This window comes from Prinia subflava, chromosome 8 (assembly GCF_021018805.1).
Source record: "Prinia subflava isolate CZ2003 ecotype Zambia chromosome 8, Cam_Psub_1.2, whole genome shotgun sequence".
Classification (NCBI taxonomy): domain Eukaryota; kingdom Metazoa; phylum Chordata; class Aves; order Passeriformes; family Cisticolidae; genus Prinia; species Prinia subflava.
Genome location: NC_086254.1, coordinates 31,115,128 through 31,136,426, shown reverse-complemented (window position 1 = coordinate 31,136,426; position 21,299 = coordinate 31,115,128). Strand labels below are relative to the sequence as shown.

Genomic DNA, 21,299 nt, shown 5'->3' with positions numbered 1-21,299 from the left:
AGGGGACACCGCCAGCCTCGCACGGAGCTGTGCCGACCTGTCTGTCAGCCGCTTCCGCCGAAATCAGGTCACTGGTCTGGTCCGGTGGGCTCTCCCCGGGCATCCTCAGCCCTGTCCCCTGTACCGAGCTCGGGAGGGGCTGCCGGGAGGCAGAGGCAGCCAGGAACGGGCACCGGCGGTCTGGAACCGGGCACTGGGAGGCGGGAAGCGGGAAGCGGGGCTGTCCCCGACTGTTCCCGCGCCGCGGCGCCGGCGGGCGGGCGGAGGGCGGCACCGGGAAGGGCGGCGGGCGGGACCCCCGGCCCCGCGGAGCTGCTGCCGCCGCCGGCCCCGCAGGGCTCGCGGCTCCGCGCCGGGCGCGCTCGCTGCGGCGGGGGCGGCGCCGAGGCAGGTGAGCGGCGGCGCGGGGCCGGGCTCAGCCGCCGGGGTGCTGCGGGCACAGGCAGCGCGGGGACCGCGGCACCGGCACTCGGGGCGGGCGGGGACCAGGGCGGCGGCATCCCGGGGCGCAGCGGGTCCGGCATCCCGGGGCTGGGTGGGGACCCGCGGCATCGGCATCCCGGGGCGCTGCAGGCACCGACATCCCGGGGACCCGCGGCGCTGGCATCCCGGGGCGCGGCGAGGACCTTAAGATCGGTAACACAGGGACCAGGGCACCTGCAACCCGGATACCCGGGGTACCAGAAGCCCCGGGCATTGCAGGGATCAGCACCCTGGGGTGCGCCGGGGACCCGGGGCATCGGCATCCCGGGGTGAGAGGGCAACCGGAGCAGCGGCATGCAGGGATGAGCGGGGAAGCGAGGCACCGACATCCCGGGGTAAGCGGGTAGCAGCCGTGCCAGCATCCACACCCCGGGATGCTGCTGGGTGCCCGGGCGCAGGGACACTCCTCCCCGTCCCTTTGCGGGCGGGTGCAGGGGAGTCCCTCGCCCCGGAGCCTGCCTCCCCCGGGGGCTGCATTCCCCCTCCGCTGCGAACGGAGCACGGAGGTCCCTCTGGAGAGCTGTGTACGCGCAGCGTGAGACCCGGGAGTGGAGGCTGGCACAGCGCTGGGTTGTTGGTAATCACCCTCTTCTGCACCCGAGGCGAGCAGGGATCCCCAGTCATCTCCATCTCCTGCCCGGGGCATTTTGGTGGCCTCTCAGCCTACAGCTTGTGCTCTGCCTGCAGGGAGCAGCCAGTAGTGGGAATGTAGTGGGAATCCCCCTTCCATTCTCCCCACTGCCTGCCTGGCAAACCCCTGCACCGCCCAAGGCTTGGTCCTGAGCATCTTCAAGCCGATGAGCACAGAGACGCTCAGCAATGGGGCTCTGCAGGGGATGATTTTGGATGACCAGAAAGCAGATATCCCCCCAGTCCTGTCCCAGCATATGGGGACACCACCCTGCAGAAGCTGGGATGCCACCCAGCCCCACTGGCCCCCTCAGGTGCTCAGCAGGGGACCCCCAGTCCCACCCCAGTGCCGTGGATATCCTGCACAGGATCTCCTCAGTGGTTTGCAGCCACCACCCCTGCACACCTGGGACGTGCATGGTCACAAGCCCCGGGTGACAGGGCATTTAGGACTAGGCGACAGGCAAAGGATAAGAGGTTCCTCCTCCTCTACGCATTTCTAATGGCTCCTTTGAGACAAGCCACACGACTCCCTGCTGGGAAGCCTCGATGAGCTGTAAGTACAGGGTTTTTTTATTTGGACTGTTAATCTAAATCCATTGTACCTGGTTGGAAAAGACCCTGTGTGCTCCCTGCACTTGCTGCATCCTCACTTGAATGTCTATTAGCACCTTCCTTCCCACTCCCTTGAGTTCTCTCTGCCAGGTAGAATAAATATACATAACTTCCATTAGAAAGCCTTTGAGAAAAAAAAATGTTGTCAAGGGAAACTCTTCTAGCATTTCTTATACACATGGTTGATCTGTTTTATATTTTATTTTTACTGTCATAAATGCATATATCAGGGATTTTTTCTCCAGAAGATAGATATTAATTTGAACGCCCAACACCCAGCTCACACTGGGCTTGTGTAATTCTGACGGTTGTCTCAAAATAGCTTACAATGTATTTCAACATTTATCAGAAAGAGACTGGCTTTATCTCTTCCCTTTTTCCAATCATTCATGGAAATTTTGGGTCAACTAAAGGAAAATTTTGCAAATTCACTTTATCCCAGACAGACACATTTGTATTCTCTGTCCGTCATGCTTTTAAATAAAAATCACCCAAGCTTCCCAAAGTAAGCTTCTGTTTCCCAGCTGATACTCCTGCAAATGTGAGTGAGGTGCACGCTTTGATGGCCCAGCAGGGGAGATCACACTGGGTCCCAGTTCAAAGCCCAGTTTTGTTCTCAAGCTGAGCCTAGCTGCTCATGAAAGAAATAGGCAGGAGAGTTATAAAACTATTAATTGCTGCTTTAGATTCCTAGATGAAAGCTGTATGTGGGCAGAAATAATTTGGTCTATTCATAGGGGAAGATCAGAAAGGAACATCTCTGGCAGTTCGTGACCCTTCTCGCTCTGCTTCCAGTGCAGGAGGGCTGGAGGGATTTCCCTGGCGTACAAAGCCTGCGGGGTCCTGACACCCACCTTTTAATTTTGAGCTGGGAGAGAGGTAGGAGCCATTTCCCTTCTGGCTGTCAGGGTTTGGCACATCTCACCCAGAGCCACAGCCGTGTGCCAGGGATGGTCTGGCTGAGCTGGAGCAATGCTTCAGGCTTGTCCTGCCATCCTGTGCCCCACCTCAGCCCCCAGACCACCTTGCCTTTGATTTTGGTGGCATTTGGCCTGACCTTTCAGAGAGGCTGCTCTATAGGGAGGGTGTAGAGAGAGTCTGAGATTGGTTTTGGGATTAGCTGGATCCCACAGATGCACCTCCAGGGCCCCCCATCTGTGTGTGTGCTTACAGCCCGAATGCATGAGCATCCTTCTGGAAGGAACCTGGATTAGTCATCCCTACCCCACAGATGGGCTGTGTGATGTCTTCTCTGGAAAAGCTAATCTGACACTGAAATTCCAATTTATCCCTGAAAGAAGTGTTTACACCCCTTCCTCTCCCTTGCCTCTGGCTTAAGCATTAAAAATGGATCCTTCTCCTTCTTTCCTCCCCTTTGAAAGGCAAGACAATGAGTCCATTAAGTGCTGAGGCTTATCACGAGCCGGTTGCCTCCTCCAGACTGGTGTAATGGTTGTGGTGCAAAGCTGTGTCTTTAAGGAGCCCTGGCCGGGAGATGCAGTGGAGTTCGCAGATGCCTTTGCCAGGCTGTTTCACCCAAATCTGGCATTTCCTGCACCCACAGCCCTGCTCAGTGTTAAAAACACCTCCGGGGCTCAACCACAGCTCCATTACCTGCCCCTCTGCAGCTCTGCTCTGACTGACAGATTTAGATGTGACCGTGTCCCCCAGGTCCCTCCCAGGGTGACAAACCTTTTACACCGAGTTCCTCAGACTGGAAGGCAGGTAGAGCCCTGGTGTTTGCCCCATAAACCCTGTGGGATGGGTGGTGAGCAAGAAGGGGTTGCAGTGGGGTCCACGGGACTCCCCTGGGTGGAGGGACCCACCTCGTGTCACTGACCTGGCCTTGCTGTGGGACCAGGCTGTTCTGTGTGGGCTCTGCTGGCACCTCAGCATCACTGCAGGGGCTGCAGCCTTTTTTCCCTTGGTTCCTGATGCCTGTTTGTGCCCTCTCTCCCTGCACCTCCTAAAAGCTTGGAAAATTCTGTGGGTGACAAGACAGGAAAAAAATGTAATTCCTCAACCAAGAGGGCAAAGCAGTGTCCCTCAACCCCCACCACTCTGTGCCAGGGGGATCCCGTGAGTACAGGGCTGCTCCATGTGTCCCCTGGTTGTTTTGATGAATAAGGTAGGTGGAAAAATCTAATTTCAAGGCAGTGCATAAAGATCACAGTGCTTTTTATTTGCCTTTTTGTTCTAAATTTCTGGTCAAGACAGGTAAATGCACCTGAAGGTGTGGGAATGCTTCTCTTTCTTTGATGCTTTAACTGTTTCTCATTAGAAAATAGAATTTCTGCTGCATGACAAAGGCTGGCTCCCTGAAAGTTATAAATTCCTAAAACACAATAGAAATCAAAACTGTGTTTTTATTTCCCCATTGACTTACAGATTTTATTCAGTCATCAATGATTCTGAATCATGTTTTTGTTATGTTTCAACATAATCAAAATAATCTTAATATTTTACATGGCAGAACACACAAGAGGAAACAAAACACGCAGATGAATTGTTTTGACACTTCTTCCTCTCAAATTCTGCCTAAAATCGACACCTTCTGTGATAATACTTTGATTTTGGCAAAACTGCCTGTGCTGCTGGAAAGATTGCACCATCTAAGGACTTTTGGACCAGGTCTAATTAGCAGTGTAGGTAGTGGGGCTACAAAGCACTTTGGCAGAATCGCAGCAGTGCTGATTTGACAAGTTTAATTTTTCCTCTGGGAGACCCTTTGGGGAATAAATCTTCTCTTCAGTGACTAATTACCTGTTTGAAGAAGGAGAGCCCCAAGGGTGAGGAGCTGGAGGTGCATTAAACTGCCTTCCTTAGGCCATTGACAACCTGCAAAGGGAGAAACTTTAGGAGGTAAAAAAACAAGGGAAAGTTTCACATGGAAAAATCATTGGCTTTTCTTTTTTTAGCTTCCATACTGCAGGAGAACAACGGTCTAAAGCTGTTTCTCTCCCCTTCTCTCTCCTTGGCCCCCACTTCTCAAAATGCAAACATCCCTCCTCACTCCCCAGGGTGCTTCTGGCCGCCCCCACCCAGGAGCACCCAGATCTGGGGGAGCCCTGCGTCCCTCCAGCCCCGCTGTCTCATCCACAGGTGGAGCCCGCTCCCGCTCTGCTGATCATGGTCAACAAGACCTTAAATTACTGGGGTCCCGCTTTTGAGGAGGACGTTATCAACATCAACGTGGGCGGTCTGAGGCGGCGGCTCAGCTCCAGCGCCCTCTCCAAGTTCCCCGACACGCGCCTGGGCCGGCTGCTGTCCTGCGACTCGGAGGAGTCCATCCTGCAGCTCTGTGATGACTACGACGTGAGCGCCAGGGAGTTCTACTTCGACCGCAACCCCGGCTTCTTCCTCTACGTCCTCCACTTCTACCAGACGGGGAAGCTGCACGTCATGGAGGAGCTGTGCGTCTTCTCCTTCTGCCAGGAGATCGAGTACTGGGGCATCAACGAGTTCTTCCTGGACTCCTGCTGCAGTTACCGCTACCACGAGCGCAAGCTGGAGAGCCGGCACCACAACTGGGATGAGGAGAGCGAGGTGAGCAGCGTGGACACGTCCCCTGATGAGATCTCTGACATCAACCACGACCTGCTGCGCTACAGCACCCTGCGCTGCGGCAACCTGCGCAAGCGCCTCTGGCTCACCATGGAGAACCCCGGCTACTCCATCCCCAGCAAACTCTTCAGCTTCGTGTCCATCAGCGTGGTGCTGGTGTCCATAGCTACCATGTGCATCCACAGCATGCCCGAGTACCAGGAGGTGGATGAGAATGGCAACGTGCTCGATGAACCCATCCTGCACAAGCTGGAGTACTTCTGCATCTCCTGGTTCACCTTCGAAGTTTCCTCCCGCCTCCTGCTCTCACCCAACCCCAGGAAGTTCTTCAAGCACCCGCTGAACCTGATTGACATTGTCTCAGTGTTGCCCTTCTACTTCACCCTCCTGGTGGACGTGACCATGGGCAGTGACTCGGAGCTGGGCAACCTGGGCAAGGTGGTGCAGGTGTTCCGGCTCATGAGGATATTCCGGGTGCTGAAGCTGGCTCGGCACTCCACTGGACTGAGGTCACTGGGGGCCACCTTGAAGGTAAACTGTCCCTCTATCTCCTTATCTTCTCCTTTAGGGCAAGGAGGAGACCTCTGGCATGGCTGGGGGATGTAGAAGACTCTCTTTGCAGTGAGCTCCCAGCTCTGGGTGGTGCCTGGGGAGCTGGCTTGGGGTGGTGGGTTGGGCTCTTGGTTGTCTGCTAAAGCAGACAAGCGTGAGGAGCACTGACTGCAGGAGTGCTCTGTGCACACACAGTGCAAATCCATCCCACTGTGCTTCGTGCTGGTGCTTCCAGGGTCTCAGCCATCCCACTGTGGCATGAAAGCCTCATTGCACAGCACTGGAATAGACTCAGCCATGCATGGGTGGATGGGCATGTTCCACCAGAAGTCACTCAGTGCCTAGCAGGGCTGAGAGTGACCTGCTGGGCAGGTAGCAGGCCAGCCAGCAGCTGCTGGGTCTGCCAGCATCAGTGTATGTGGCTCAGGGCTGCTCCTGTCCCCGTTGTGGGAAAAGGGGACAGGAGGGCATGCTGCCAGCTGACCAGAGGCCAGTGTCCAGTCCCTGGTGTCTGCCCATTTAGGGAAACAGAGAAATCCTGGTCCAGCTGAGTTGATACTTGAATGCTTCAGGATAAAGTGAGGTTGGGACTGGCACAAAGCAGCCATAGAAAAGCAAAGGGTGAGTTACATGGCCTGGGACAACCAGCCCCCGGTAAGGTCTGTGCCCTCAGCAGCTGCCCCTCAGTGTGATGGAAAACTTGGCATGCAGGGCTGGAGAAAGCCGGTCCCAGGACAATGTGGTCCTCAGGAGAAAGCTCTGGAGGATGAAATGCTGAGCATGTGGAGGACCAGGGTTCAGGTGAGCCTAGAAGTGGCATCCCTGCAGGTTTGGTGAGAGGGTCCACATCCCCCATAAAATGCCCAAGGCTGTGTTTCTCGAGACCCTCATGCACAGTACCTGTGGCGTCCTCAGACAGACCAAGGGCAACTTGAAATCTGTCATGCAATCCTCACTATCCTGGTGCTGCAGCCAGACCTGCATCACTGCAGCTCAGTGGTGAAGCAGGACCAGCTTCCACACCCAGTGTGGTCCTGCTCACCCCCACCATCTCTCCCCTCCATCCCCCTTCTGCTGAGGGCTGTGTTCCTGAATCTGGGGAGGAGGAAACTCACCTCCTGTGCTTACACAGAAAATCCAGCCTGGTGCAGAGGCCATTAAACTCAGCCTTTAATTGTCCCTGGTTCTTGGTGATTGCATCACTAGGAATCCTAAAGCTGATCCTTGAGCCTTGCTAAGACTCAGAGTGACACATGCTCCCAGTGCTCCACCACACATGGGGCTCATGCTGGGCACAGGGGGATGATCACCAGGGAAAGCATTGCCTCTCCTTGGGGCAATTGCACAAATATCCCTGTGCTTCCTTCCCTTCAAACGACTGGTGTATCACAGCAATGCCAAGGAAGCAATCTGTACCAGAGCCTGAAACTCAACCAAAGGGCCACTCTCCTCCCACTCAGTGCCTGGCAAGGGGGGGAGCTGCAGCTCCTGATGCTGCTCCCCCTGAAGGGCCATGACAGGGATGAGCAGGTGGGGACACCCTGTTTTCACTGCTGCAGCAGTGACAGGGCTGGCATGGGGTGTACTGGCATTGGCAGATCTCGGCTGCTGGGGCTGGACCCATTCCCGTGGCTGAGTCATGGAGAAAAGCAACCACTGAGTGTGAATGGGTGTGAGGATGGGCAGCAGAAAAGGTCTTCTGCCAGCTTCTGTTGTGAAGCAGGATCAGCCCTGCCCAGAACTAATCTTGCAGAGCCCACAGAGCATCAAAATATTCCTGACATCCTCAAAACCTGAGAATCCAGGGAGAGTTGTTTGAAATGAAGATGCTTGAACTCATACCTGCATCACACTTACTTCTGAACACTCACCTTGAAGGAGCACTGACAGGTGACAGATCCAGGTAACACTGCTGGTGAAATTTAAGTAAACTTGCACACGTGGGAAGGGCTCCCTAAGTCCTGCTGGAATAAGGACACCTTTCAGCAGAACAGGCACTGATGGACTCATGTGTATATTAATAAGCAGCCAAGGAGATCTGGTGAGCCAGCAGTGTCCCTGCTCTGGTGTCTGACGAGCAGCTGATTCACCAGTGACGTGCTGGAAAGTGCCCCTTCCTGGGGACTCCGTAGCCAGCTCCAAATGGGGATGAGCAAAGACACAGCTCTGATGCAGCAGCCTGGCATTGTGATTTAGTGGGCACATAAATTACAACGTCTTGTTAATCATAATTTACTTCCTATTGCGAGAGCAGAAAGCAGGAGCAGAGCAGTGAAGGCTGTTAACAGCCAGGAAGTGGGAGCGATGGCTCTGGCAAGCTGAGTGATTGTTCCCCTGCCATGAAAGTGCTAGCAGAGGGAATTCTGCCATTTGTGCTTCGTAACCCCTGAACAGTCCTCAGATTGCTGGGGGCCTGATCCACAGCGTGTTTAATTTGAGGAGAGGCTTCCTGCACATCTCTGCTCTTCCTCCCTGCCATTACTGCTAGTGCAGATCCCCCCTCCCACTGGCAGTCGATAGATGTTGGTCCCTGGGTAATTACAGCACACACAGGCATCTTCAGGAGTTGCTGTCTGTCCCCTCAGGGGCCCAAGTATGTAAAGAGGTTGGAACTGCACATCACATGTCACCCTGCTGTCACTACCACAGGCCACCTTTGCCCGGTATTTCTGGCAGGGCTCAGAGTGGGCTCCTCCATTCCGATTGTCTTCTGCTGTACTGGAGGAAAGATGTGCATTTGGCAGGAACCTGGAGAGGCCTCTGCTTGGGAGGGCTTTTGCTGGAGTCTTTTATTACCTAGCACTGCCTCCCTCAATGTTGGCTACTTGCTGCAACCCACCCAAGCCGTGGTTAAAACTGCATCTCAGCCAAACCCCATCCAAGCCTGCATCCCACCCGATCCTCAGCTAAAGGTGCATTCCACCTGGACCCTGGCTAAGCCTGCATCCCACCCAAACCATGGCTAAAACTGCAGCCCAGCCAAACCCCAGCTGCAGCTGCCTGCCCCCTCAATCAATGAGCAAAACAGAAGTTTTGCAGATAAAGAGCTGCAAATAGGTGTCAGCCAGTGTCCGAGGATCAGCTGGGAGATTTCTGGAGCCTTCCCTGTGCTGTAAACCCTGACCTTGCTTGTAAATTGAAGCAGCAGGAGCTATGGAGCTGCCTGACTTCTCTTTAGCCTTCCCCTCCAACACATCCCAGGGCCAGAAACGATACTCTTTAAAAATGTATGAGGTTATCTGGTGCTGCTGGTCCCCAGCTGGGATGTACAGACCTGCTGTTAACTTCCAGCCAGGAGCAGGTCTTTCTTGGCCAAGTGATACAGCCTTGGCTCTGAGCTGTTTGTCCTCCTCGAGGAGCTCCCTTGGCACTGCTATAAGGCAGTGTGAGGGAAAGGAAAGGGAGGAGGAGGAGGAGGAGGAAGGGGAGGAAGAGGAGGTTATTTGGTATTACTAGCATTACCTGAGCAGATTTTGCCAGCTGTCTAAGCAAAGTCTCCTCATTCCCTGCCATGAATCCACCTCCTTTAAGTCTCACCCTGACCACAGAAGCCTTTTCCCACATTTGCTGCTATTTGCTTTGCTCAAATGTTGTTATTTCCTTTAGCCATTATGTGGTCTCCAATAAAGCATTCTCTGCTTGTTAGGGGACTGGGAAAAAAATCCCAACAATCAAAGCTCTGCTTTCTTTTCCCCAGAAGATGAAGAGCAAGCTGGCAGGTCAGTGAGCAGAAACATCCAAAAAATTCACTTGTGGTAGTCAAAAAGCGACTGGACAAGCTGTGGGAGGGAGGATGGTGGTGGCAGTCTGTTCCCTGGCAGCGCCTTCCTGGCATGTCCTCCAATTGCCCACTGTGTTTTCCCCTGGGCTTCTGGCACAGGTTTATACTTTGTTCAAATATTAGGAACATACAAAGAAAGATTTCAGCACAAAGGTTTTTTAGGTTGAAACTAGAGAAACTTTGTCTTCTTCAAGGATCACACCACAGCCATCAGAGTTGGTGTCCCATGGCTGTGTTCCCACCAAGGTTCCCAGACCCCTTGGGCTGTATCTCATCAAGCTGGGGCTTGTATTACCCTGTCAGAGGAGTGCTAAGACCAGCTCATGCTGACACTGGATGGGTCTCTGGACATCCCAGGGATGTTTGGCTTCATGTCAGCTCTGATGTGATGTTTCTACACGTGTGTAACAAAGGGTTCTCATGAACATTGAGGCTCAGTGGTGGTGGGGTACAGGAGAGACCCTGGGGCTCAGGGGTCCCCAGGGAGCCTAGGCTGAGACCTGGATAAGAGCTGAGCTGAGCCTGCAGCAGAGGCCACGTCCTCCCTGCGAGCAGTGCCAGCCACTCAGGAAGGTACAAATTGCTTCTTTTAGTGGTTGCCTATTAGGTGGTTTCTGGGGACCTGCCAAGATAAAAGGAAAATGTGCTAAATATTGCTAGCTGAGATCAGGCCAGAGTGAGTGCTGGAGGCAGGGGAGCAGCCTCTGCTGGGGATCCCTGGCTGGGGAGAACAGCTCTTAATTCCCTCCCAGCACTCCCAGGCTGGTGGAGTGCAGAGAGGCAGCTGTGGGTGCCAGGAACGATTCCTGGCTGCACCACTTGCTCCAGATGTGAGTCACCCATGCACTCCCACCCCATCCCAGCCCACCCCTGGAGCAGGACACCCCACAGCAGAGGTGGAGGGAGGCACTGAGATCCCTGGTGGAGGCGTGCAGGGAGCCTGTGCAGGGCTGTGTTTGCACTGAGGGATCTCCATGGCTCCCACTGACCAATGCTCTGCTTTGCCTTCCAGCACAGCTACCGGGAGGTGGGCATCCTGCTGCTCTACCTGGCCGTGGGGGTCTCTGTCTTCTCGGGAGTGGCCTACACTGCTGAGAAGGAGGAAGACGTCGGCTTCGACACCATCCCGGCCTGCTGGTGGTGGGGCACAGTCAGCATGACCACCGTGGGCTACGGCGACGTGGTGCCCGTCACCGTGGCAGGGAAGCTGGCGGCCTCGGGCTGCATCCTGGGGGGCATCCTGGTGGTGGCACTGCCCATCACCATCATCTTCAACAAGTTCTCCCACTTCTACCGCAAGCAGAAGGCGCTGGAGGCGGCGGTGAGGAACAGCGGCAAGAAGGACCCCGAGGAGGGCGGGAGCATCTCCAGCCGTGGCCGGGACTCAGAGGCTCTGAGCGAGACCTCCCTGGGCAGGGGCAGCCCCGACCGCCGTGGTCTGACCCCCGGCGCCCACCCCAGCCCCTGAGCCTGGCACTGCGGCCCTGGGGCACGAGGGACCTGCCTGCTCACGGTGAGTGTGGCACCGCCCCTGCCCTGCCGAGGACAGCAGGGGTTGGAGGGGATGCCCGGTGGGTGCTGGCTGCTTCCAGACCCTGTGCTTGCCTGGACGTGTCTCAGCCTTCACCTTGTTCACCCGTGGCTGCAAAGGGAGGTTGTGGTGCTGGATATAGCCCTGCCAGACAGGGAGGCAGAAAATCAGAAATACAAGTGACCCCCCGATCAGGCACTGCCCCAGATGTATGGAAAGGGATTCTCCTCCATCCTGAGGTTTTGTGTTGTCCAGGGTGAGGTTAAATAGCTCAAGGATGAGGCAGCTCTCAACCAGGCTGGCAGCCCTTACAGATCCTGTGCCATGTCGACAAGTCCAGCCCCAGCCATGTCCTACCCCCAGCTGGAAACAGTCTCAAAAGGCTGAACTGCCCCCTAGCTATAAAGGAAAGGGGTCTGGGAATGAGTCTGTATGGGAGGAGAGGTAGTGTCCAGTTCAGGGTGAGCCCCATGGTCCCCAGCCCCTGCAGTGGGATCGACTGAACCTGCCCTTCTTTCCATTGGAGCTAGGATTTATCTGCTCTCCTGGGATCTGGGGCTGTGCTGGGAGTGTGGCACAGCTGGGAGCACTGCCCACACCTGGGGAGGGACACCAGCTGGGGATGACCAGGCAGAAGGGACACTGAACTCTGAGGCAGCAGCAGTCAAAGGGGTCAAGCTGGGGGAATTGAGGAGCCAATCCCAGTAGGGCTGTCCCCCAAGCCCTGGTCTCCATCACCACAGTCCCTAGCCTGGCTTAATCCTGCCTCTTCCCTCTCTGTCTCAGGGCCAGGCAGGGGCAGGAGGGCTGTGAGGAGGGGGTCACACTGCCCCGGGTGTCCCCACAGGGAGCTGAGCTCCCCGGGTGCCGCTGCACTCACCCTCCTCTGCAGGGAGAGCTGGCACAGAGGGGACCTGGCACCGCTTTTGTCACCGCAGCCTCAGCACCTCACAGCCAGGCAGGGTCAGCACCTCACAGCCTGGAACACCAAACCCCCTCCCTGCCTGGACCCCAGTCCACCTGAGCACCTTTGGGGCTGCTCCCAGCACAGCATTAATTCCCTACAGAGCTTTTCCTTGCCCTCCCACCCCCCATTCTCTGGAAATTGTGCAGCTCCATTGCACGCAGAGGAGTGCACCCAGCAATGCCTGTTCTGAGCAGGAGAAATGTGCATGCCACAATCCCACCTCAAACACGTGTTGGAGGCTGCAGAATGACCCAGGTACCTGCATCACTGTTTGCTGCTGGTTGTCCTGGCTGGGCTGCAGTGCTGGCTCTGCCTGCAGTGATCTGCTGGCCGTGGGTAAGGAAAGCCAGACCAACACTGGTGCAGGTCCAGCCTTCCCAAAGCCAGTGGGACTCAGGGGGGCTCCCCAAGGAACGGTGGTGTGGGATGGGAGGGTGCTCACGCTTCTGGCATCATCAAGTCTTCCAGTACCAATGGTTCGTGGTCTGCTCTGTGCTTATTCCTGCTGGGAGCTGGGACTGGAGAGCAGCACCCTCTGCTCCAACCAGCTCCTGCTGCACTTTTACTTGAATACAGGAAGGAGTTTCCCCTTCTCAACATAAATATTCCAGTAGCAAAATGTATTCAAATGTGAAGAGTAAATTACATCTATTAATCAAGAAGCATTATGCAAATAATTAGGAGCATGTAAATTAATTTTCTATCTATGCATGGGATGCATACTGTATATTTTATTAAAGACCTCAATGATCTGCTGTGGATGCTGGTTTCTGTTTTCTGGCAGCTGGATGTGCTCATGGGGTGAGCCAGGGTGGGTCAAGGTGAGCAGGAGCAGCCAAGCTGCTCCCACAGTGCTGCAGGTCCCAGCCAGCTCCAGCCCCACGTTGGAGCCCAGCAGAGCTCCCACCTCAGCCCTGCTCTGGATGTGCTGACAGCCAGTCCTTGTGCCTGCACCACTGCTGCCATCCTGGCTGGAGCAGCTGGAATAACCCACCTTCCTGAGGCTCAGTGAACGAGGCATTTGTGGGGTGTTGAGCAAATGGGTTGGAGCTGGTGGGCTCTGGAAAAGCCTCTCAGGAGCCAGGCACCACAGCTGGGAGGGAGGAAATCCTGATGCTGCTTGTGGCCTCTGTGATGCTCTGGACTGAGGGGGTGTCTAGGCTGTTTTTCTGGCTGGGCAGGGCAGTGCTGCTCCCCCTGCGTCAGGTGTGTTACTCTGCTGGGCGTGATAGAGTCAGGGATAAAAGCAGAATTTAATCTTTATTCCTTTGAGAGCTTCCTCATTAAAAAAAAAAATCCACATGCTGCTAATCATTCCAAGGCAAAAGCTCCCCTACCTTGGGTGCTACAAGCAAGGCAGGATCTCCTGTGAGCCCCTCTGCCACATTGCAAAGGCACATCAGAGGGGGCTGGTGCACGAGAGCTCCAAGCTCAGGGTTGGGAAAGCCACGAAAGATGTTTTCTTTTTTTAGCCTCCTGCTCTCTGTGAAGACATTAGGATTTGTATGGCTCTGAGTAACTGCACTAGGAAAATCCTCCCACTGCTGTGCAGGCAGCTCTGGCAGAGCTGGAGCTGTGCAGAGCAGGGAAGAGCTGGGTGCAGGAAGGTGCCCAGCAGCAGAGTGGGTGAGCTCAGCCCACGCTCCCAGTGAGACACGGCTGTGCAGCCCTGGGCTGCAAGGACGGGCCTGACTTACTATTCCTAAGGCAAGTAGGAAACTCGTGTTCTTTTGCTAATCCCTAATCAGTTTTCCTGAGTGGCTGCATTTTCATTTGATACAGTGGGTAAATCAATTACACACTTTATCAGGTTATTCCTACAAAGCTGCTTTCCACATTCACCAAATGATTGACTAAAGCATGACTCTCTTGCCTCCAGGGAATGGTGATTAAGGAGTGACCTTATTAAGCTATTTAATGCAGCTGAGAATTAGACAACTCTGCTCAAAGAGACAAAGTAAACTTCATTACCTTTGTTTAAAACTTCTTTTCCTTTGCCAACTTTCAGATCCATGACTACCCTGAGCATGGTCTGTGCACTTGGCTGGTAATTAGAAAACCAGATTTTAAAGGGCTTCATCTGTAGGAAGGAAAGACTCCTCACTGGTGGTGTTTCTGGGATCTCTCCTGCTCCCAGATTCCTACAACCCTGCTGACCTCAGCAAAAATGAGATCCCATTGCTTGAGCACACTGCTTGACATTTGAATCAGTGTTACTTCTATTTACTGAACTATGTAAGGAGATCAGTAAAGGAAACAGTGCAGTAATTCCACTTTTCTTTTTTTTTTTTTTTTACAAAATAATGCTAAGCCCCTTTTGCCTTCTAGTGGGACAGCCCTGAGGTCTGCAAATCCTTAAGGGTTCACTTCAGCCTGTACCTGAACCCAAGCTGCTAACTTAGTTGTAGGAAAAATACGAAATCAAGACTTCTATTCTAAGCATCTGAGAAAGCCAAATGAGCAGCCTTGAAGGCAAGGAATTAAATTAACCAAATGTGCCTAGACAGGTCACACCACTTCAGGGAATAAAAAGCACAGGCCAGGCATGCAGGGAGGCACAGCACCAGCAATGCACGTTCACATCCAGACCTTGAGTCTGGTGAGAGCAGCAGAGTGGGAAAAACTGCCCCACATTTCTTTCAAGATCATGCTCTCTGTCGTGAAGGAATGATGGTCCAGAGCTTGTGAGCCCCTTGGGCTGAGGAAAATGCACCCCACAGCTCAGCTGCCTGTGCACAGACAGGTCTGCAAGAGGCTGCTGTGACACTCAGGATGGGACTCAGGGACTCTGGGATCCCTCTATGTCCAGCACTGTATTGATTTGGACAGCAACACCCTAGAGGGGAGCAGAACAGTCCTTTGTAGATGGAATTGAATTGTTTTAAAGTTTTTGGCTTTCCTCCTGGGCTATTAAATTAAAGAGCAATTAACTTTCGGTCTGAAAAGAGCTGATGGGTATTTCCTGGTTTGACTCTTCAAAATTTTGCCAAAATGATTAGTGAAATGAAAAATTGTCAACTCTCGAGGCAGGGCTGTCAGCCAACACTCAAAGCATTTATCCAAGCTCAGACTCTCTTGGCCTGTGGACAGCAGGAAATGGTACAAAATCAGGGTGTAGGAAATGAGTAGCCGGGCAAAAAGGACACTGCAGTTCCTGTACCTTAATGCTAATAATTATTAAAAACTGCTAGTGCTGTGGGCTTAATGGAGAGCTGACTTTTTCCCTTATGGGGGAGAAAACCAAGGTTCAATATCAGTCCCAGCTTGTGGGGATCTGTTGCTGGGTTTGTTAGTCATGTGCAGAAGTTGGTGCAGCAGGTGCAGCACGGAGGGAGTGCACACAAACACTCCCCTGGGATGGCTGCACAACCCTCCCTCCCCTTGTTCTGGGGCTCCACATTATCCTGGTGATGTTGCTGAGGATATGTGAGAGCTCCAGGCTTCCCCAGATACTAGAAAAGCCGGCAGCCTCCCTCCCTTTGATTTCCAAGCTCCTTCCCAACATTTAAAAGCTCAGATCTATTTTGTTTCTTCCGGAATTGCTAACCAAAGCTGACTCCTGAATGAATTCTGTCTCTGCTCCAGTTAGTCATCCCTCCAGGACAGATTTAGTAACTGCTCAGGGAAACCACATCGAAGCCAACAGTTCACATTGGAAGGCAGCACCCACTTACTGTCAGCTTCATCTTTTTCTGAGCTAGAAAGCTCAAAGTGCAGCAAGTGAGCCAGAATTAGGAGTGAGCCTCTAGCCTCACCTGTTGTGTAGGAAGGTGGATAAATAGATATGTACCTAGCCCCAAATCTGCCTGCAGGCTCAGGGAAGCTGCTGCAGAGACAGCAAGGACCTACAGCAGAGCTCAGCATCCCCATCTGCCAAAGCTGCCCGTGGGGCAAACATCCCTCCTGCACGACTGCAGCTGCAGGCAGGGCTGCCTGTGCTTCTCCCTTTTGGAACTACCTGAGCATCACCTCCTGAACCCCCACAAAGCTGCCAGCACAGGGAGTTGCCCCTCTGCTCAAGCAATCTCACCTCGAGCTGCAGAATTAGTGATGTTTTAAAATGTGTGTCTGACATGTTCACTGCCTGTGCTCCTGAAAGCTTGTATTCCTCCAGAAAACTGCATAACACTGGCTGACTAGAGGTGCAGCCTGTTAAAACTTGTCCTGGTAAACAATAACAACCCAAAGTACTGTAATGAATAAATATGAGTCACGACACTGATGCTTTCAGGGAGGGACAGTTTATTTGCCCCTTTGAACAAATAAGGCAAGATATTTGAGAAAGATCAAACAAAATCTTCTGTATCAAACTGAGAGGAATGCAATAAAAGTCACTGTTTCATACATATACAAACTAAAGACCCAACACTATTATATACAAACAGCCAGATCTTACAAAATAGCATTTCAAGTCAGCAGTTTATGCCAGTGTTGCTAATTTGTTTGTTACAAAAAAAGTTAAAGCTACAAATGTCACATTTGTAAGTCTCACATGACTGACAGCATCTGGGTATCTCTGTGCTTTAGAAGCAAAGAGAATGGTTTGTCCAGAACCCTTTCCACACTGCAGATGGACACAAGGAGCACATGAATGCAGCTTCACAATTAAGCAAGTGTTTTGCTTAAAACTTTGCCAAAACATCCTTCCCTTATGGTACCAGCCTTGGTCATAGCTTGGAGGACTTTGATAAATGAACAGGCACTGTGCTCCCAGACATTCTACAAAGAGACCAAAACCGGAAATATTTTCTCCAACAAATTGAAAACCTGTGAAGAAAACAATTCCTCTGCACTACAGTTCCAAGTGCAAGAAACATCATTAAGTCTCACCCACAGCAAGCATTTAAAAAAGGTTCAAAGACAGTTAAGCCATTGGACCAGTTCTAGTTATTTTGGTTTGTTTGCTACATTTTAAGACAATCACGTCAGCAAAGCAGAGTATTTCAGGAGTGCTTACATTCAGTTACAGCAGTCACAGGTTGCATATTCTGTAAATAGACACCACCCTGTGGTGTTTCACCTAAAAGCTGGGGTTTATAATGCCCTCTGATCTCTACAGAGTTATCTATACAGTGCAGAAGAAAAAACCCTTCCAGCAAAACAGCCTTGACCCACGCCACACAGGCAGTGCACAGTCTACCATGTCCCAGATCTCTGTGTCTGTCACACCAGAGGTGCCGGGCCAGATCCCTCCAGATGACTTACACAAGATCCAACACTGACCACAGAACTCCCTGCTAAGTTGGAGGAGTTTCTTTGATGCAAAGGATGCTCATGAAAATTGCTCATCATAAAGACAAGGCTAGGGCAAAGCCTATTGCACAGATCCCAGATGAGCACAGTGTGAGCCCTGATGTTCCCCAGTTCCTGAGGCTGTCAGATTTGTGGCTATCCCAGGATGTGCTCCTCCTGCAGCACCCTGCCTACACTGCTTACTGCCTCCCTTTTCCTTGGGGACAGCTGTGACCCCACTGCCTCACCAAACCGAGCCAGACCCATGCAACGAGCCCTGCAGAGGGTGAGGATGGCTTGGTTCCTTTCACAGCCATGAGCAGCAGCCAAGAGCCTGCTCCAGCAGGGACACAAGACCCTAAAGAAACGTGGAACACATCACCTCTGTAGCAGCATTTGATTCAGGAGGCACTGCTGTTTAATCATCCAGGTGATGTACCAAGGCCCAGTTCAGAAGCACGACGTGGAAACTGTTTCCTCTATCAGAGCAAAATAAAAGAACATTGGTAGGAACACTTGCTCTGCCCAAACATTCCTCGTGCTAGGAACACGTAAAACTACCCAGCTGTGGTGTCAGAGCCCACGGGGCAGAGGCATTGCTCAGTCTTTGCCCTGCAAACAGGCTCTGTTTTACTCTCCACTCTGATGGGAGCTGATTGCACCGTGCTCACAGTGATTGTTCGTGCTTGGGGCATCGTGGTTGATTGAGCTGTGCTGGGCAGGGATGGCAGGGAAACTAAAAAATACAACACTAGAGCATCCAGAGGAACTGGAAGAGACTGAACCTCTTCCAGCAGGACATTGGTAATTGTCTTCTCATCCAGATGAACTCCACCTTTGCTCCACCACCATAAATGCACATCTTTGTTAATTCAACAGTCTTTACTTTGAGTTTGACTCTCCTGATGTGCTAAACCTTGCAGAAATGTGAAGGATTGTGAAATCAAGTTTTTATTCAAGCATCCAAAGATGTAAATTTGAAATGAAGCCTATAAAATATTTCACAAGCTGTGGAGATTTTCAAGTCCTCTTTAGACACAGCTGAAGTACCTAATTCCTGAGAGAGGTTCACACAACTTCAACCCATTCAAACACTGTTTCCTTTTCCCAGCACTCCATTCTCAGCAGGGTCTCCCTGAAGGACATTTCCAAACAGACAGACAAAGGGGTATCAGATCACTGACTGGCTTTTGGTTTTAAGTGGGTGTGAATTTTAAATTACAGAATGTAATTTCTTATGGAGGCACAACATGCTTTATCTACTCATATAAATCCAGGAAGTACACAAAACGAGGACAAAACTGAGGTTTTGAAGAAATCACACTTGCTTAAAGCACACAGTGTAAGGCATGGGGCTTCTTACAGGCTTTTAAAAAACTGAGATTTAAGTTTCTTTAGGAAGGCTGAAACAGTTTATACATGTTCTCACCTGCTCTCTTCAGCGACCTAAAACTTATCAGTACCTTAACAGTAGAAACAGTTAACAGCTTGAAATTGAGTCTGTGCATTCACAAAGGAAAATGAAAACAAAAAAAAAACCACAAAAAAATCAGCTGTTACAGACAACAATCTGTATTAACTTAAACCAAAATGGATCCTGAAAATTCAGTTGAAAAGAGAGTGAGCCAGCTTTCATTAACCTATTTCTATCTGGTTCCTCTGGTTTAAAAACAATCCTCCCAAAAACAGTAACAGAACTCTCTTGGAACAATGTTTTAAATACATGTCTAACATTAAAACATACAATCAGGATTCTCCACGTAACGGCATTCCTGAGTTCACAAAGGTGCTATGGAAAAATAAACGAGCAGAAGTATTGCCCTCTATTTTGCTAGCATATTTCAATAGAAATCAATCTGTTCAGTAGTCATAAAAGCAAGGGGCTGATTGTTTGAGGATGGAAGAAGGTTCTACCCGTGGCTCAGAAGTTCTGCTGCCGCCGCTTCTTGGCTTCGATGGCGTCGAGGATGGGCTGCCGCTTGGACTGGTACTTCTGGCGAATCTCCTCAATCTCCTGCTCCATCATGGGGTCCAGGGCAGAGAGCCTCTTCTGCAGCTCATCCACGCTCCAGGTCTTCAGCTGGCAGGGGGACAAAAGAGGAACAGACACTGGCATCAGTGCAGCCGCCACCCACACACCCGCAGGGGTCCCGCTGACGGCCACAGCACATCTTCCACGAAGAGCTCTGCTCCAGGCTGCTGCTCTCAGGGAGAGGCGTGTGAGCCCCAGGACACTGCTCCTGCTCATTTCACAGGTACATTACACGCTCTGGTTACTGGCAGTGTGAGCACACAACCACCCAGTGAAATGCTTCCCTCGTGGAGCTGCTTTTTTAACGCTTCATTTTGCAGGCTTAGGACAGAAATGCTGCGCTGAGATGGAAGGAGAGCAAAGTTCTCTTCTCCTCCCCTTTCCTTGCAACTAAACCTCCTTATGCTAAATGACAAAAGGAGACATGAGGAACAGGAAGAAAATCATATCGCTGACAAAAGCTGCATCTGAAAAAAAAAGACAACTATGTACAATCAGGCTGAATCTCAGTCATGGTGAGGAATTCAGACTCTGCTACACCAGAAATCCCAGAGCACAAACACACACCAGGCCACTCTGGGTCAGCCTTGTACTGATAAAATATGCAAGTACAATTTGTATTTTCCTGTACATGTGAAGATGTCCAGCTCATCTGGACAAGCTCCCTCTCCCTGAATTCTCTCTCTGCCTGACCTTTGTTTAACTGGTTGTCTTGTCCATGCCAATTTGCTGAGAACTGGCACAGGAAAGTTTTGCTCTGTGATTACAGAGGCCAAGTGTGCCCTGGGACAGCCTAGATTGTCCACAGCTACAGCCTTTATGTAATGTTGTAATACTATAACTGGTGGAACAGACAGGATTTTAGTATAACGTTAAAAATATGGACACTGGAAGTGCTTCAAATGTTTATTTTAGCACCAGTCCTTTCCCCATCCAAGACCAAGTGATCACAGGATCTCCAGCAGGACAGAAATGACTCTGCAGCACCTGCTATCAGCAAGCACCTGCTGTGGATGCTAAGAATATGCAAAATAATTTGGGAGTTTTCTTGTGCACAAAGAACTGTCAATTTTTTTTTTTTTTTTTTGCTTTCAACAAATGTCATAATTAAGGGACTTATCTTTATTTTCATGCAAGTGGGGCTGTCCTAGTTTAGCTGTTAATTAGTCAGCTGTCATGGTTACTCTTCAAGCCGTTTCTGAACCAAAACATGGAGTGAAATGTTTGCTGCCTACTATAAGACAACAAATGAATGTTTAATGGCAGTTTGCATCACTCCTTAAAACTAAGATATGAACTCCTGAGGCCTTTTCCTGAAGTAGAAGAGATACCAGTCCCTAAATCACAAAGTCACCTGCTACCAAATTTCTCACAATGTCTTTTGAAGTTCTTTAGCATATTCTGCTAAACAAGATCTTTCCTAGTTCCTGTTTCAAGATCACAAATCCATTTTAATAATCCAGGCACATATAAAACAACCTTTCTGCCCAGGGTATACACTCTTTCAGCCTTTCCAATCAGGCAACTGTTCATTAGAAAGACAAAGTACTTCCTCCACAAAGATATGTATTATTTATACACATTAATGCAACTTTAACAGGCAGCAGTTTAAGTTGATGCATGGCACCAGTTGTCTTTTCACACTAATTTATTAAGGAGCAGGTAATTATTCAACATTCCACTTCCTCACAGTCTAGGGAATTGAAAAGTCAAATAAAAATGCAAACCAGAAGAAAATATTAATACAAGTACTGAATACATACACTAAGCAGCTACAGCTCTCCCAGTGCTACACTGCTTCCAGAGAGTATTGGAACAAATCTAAAACTCCTTGCTCAAGGCTTAAGCCAACTATTGGATGTGAGAAATTGCCCTAGGGCTGCAAACTTCCAGGGACGCCCTTTGAGCCTTC

General features: G+C 51.4%; 2 protein-coding genes across 2 annotated transcripts in view; one reads left to right on the top strand and one right to left on the bottom strand.

Moving 5' to 3' along the window:
- Positions 1-4,279: 4,279 nt before the first annotated feature.
- On the top strand, positions 4,280-12,450 carry KCNS1 (potassium voltage-gated channel modifier subfamily S member 1). The gene is made up of 2 exons (XM_063402246.1): positions 4,280-5,823; positions 10,638-12,450. The coding sequence occupies exons 1-2, from the start codon at positions 4,858-4,860 to the stop codon at positions 11,091-11,093; spliced, it is 1,422 nt and encodes a 473-aa protein (XP_063258316.1). The 5' UTR covers positions 4,280-4,857; the 3' UTR covers positions 11,094-12,450.
- A 3,898-nt stretch (positions 12,451-16,348) lies between these two features.
- STK4 (serine/threonine kinase 4) overlaps positions 16,349-21,299 on the bottom strand; it is a 45,972-nt gene continuing 41,021 nt past the window's right edge. The window contains exon 11 of the mRNA XM_063404611.1: positions 16,349-19,435. Coding sequence (XP_063260681.1) covers positions 19,277-19,435 — 159 coding nt within the window. The 3' untranslated portion in view covers positions 16,349-19,276. The remainder of the gene's footprint in view (positions 19,436-21,299) is intronic.

Coding starts and splice junctions, on each gene's coding strand:
- KCNS1 (XM_063402246.1), top strand. CDS start 4,858: ATGGTCAACAAGACCTTAAATTACTGGGGTCCCGCTTTTGAGGAGGAC. Junction 5,824..10,637: donor CACTGGGGGCCACCTTGAAG/GTAAACTGTCCC, acceptor TTTGCCTTCCAG/CACAGCTACCGGGAGGTGGG.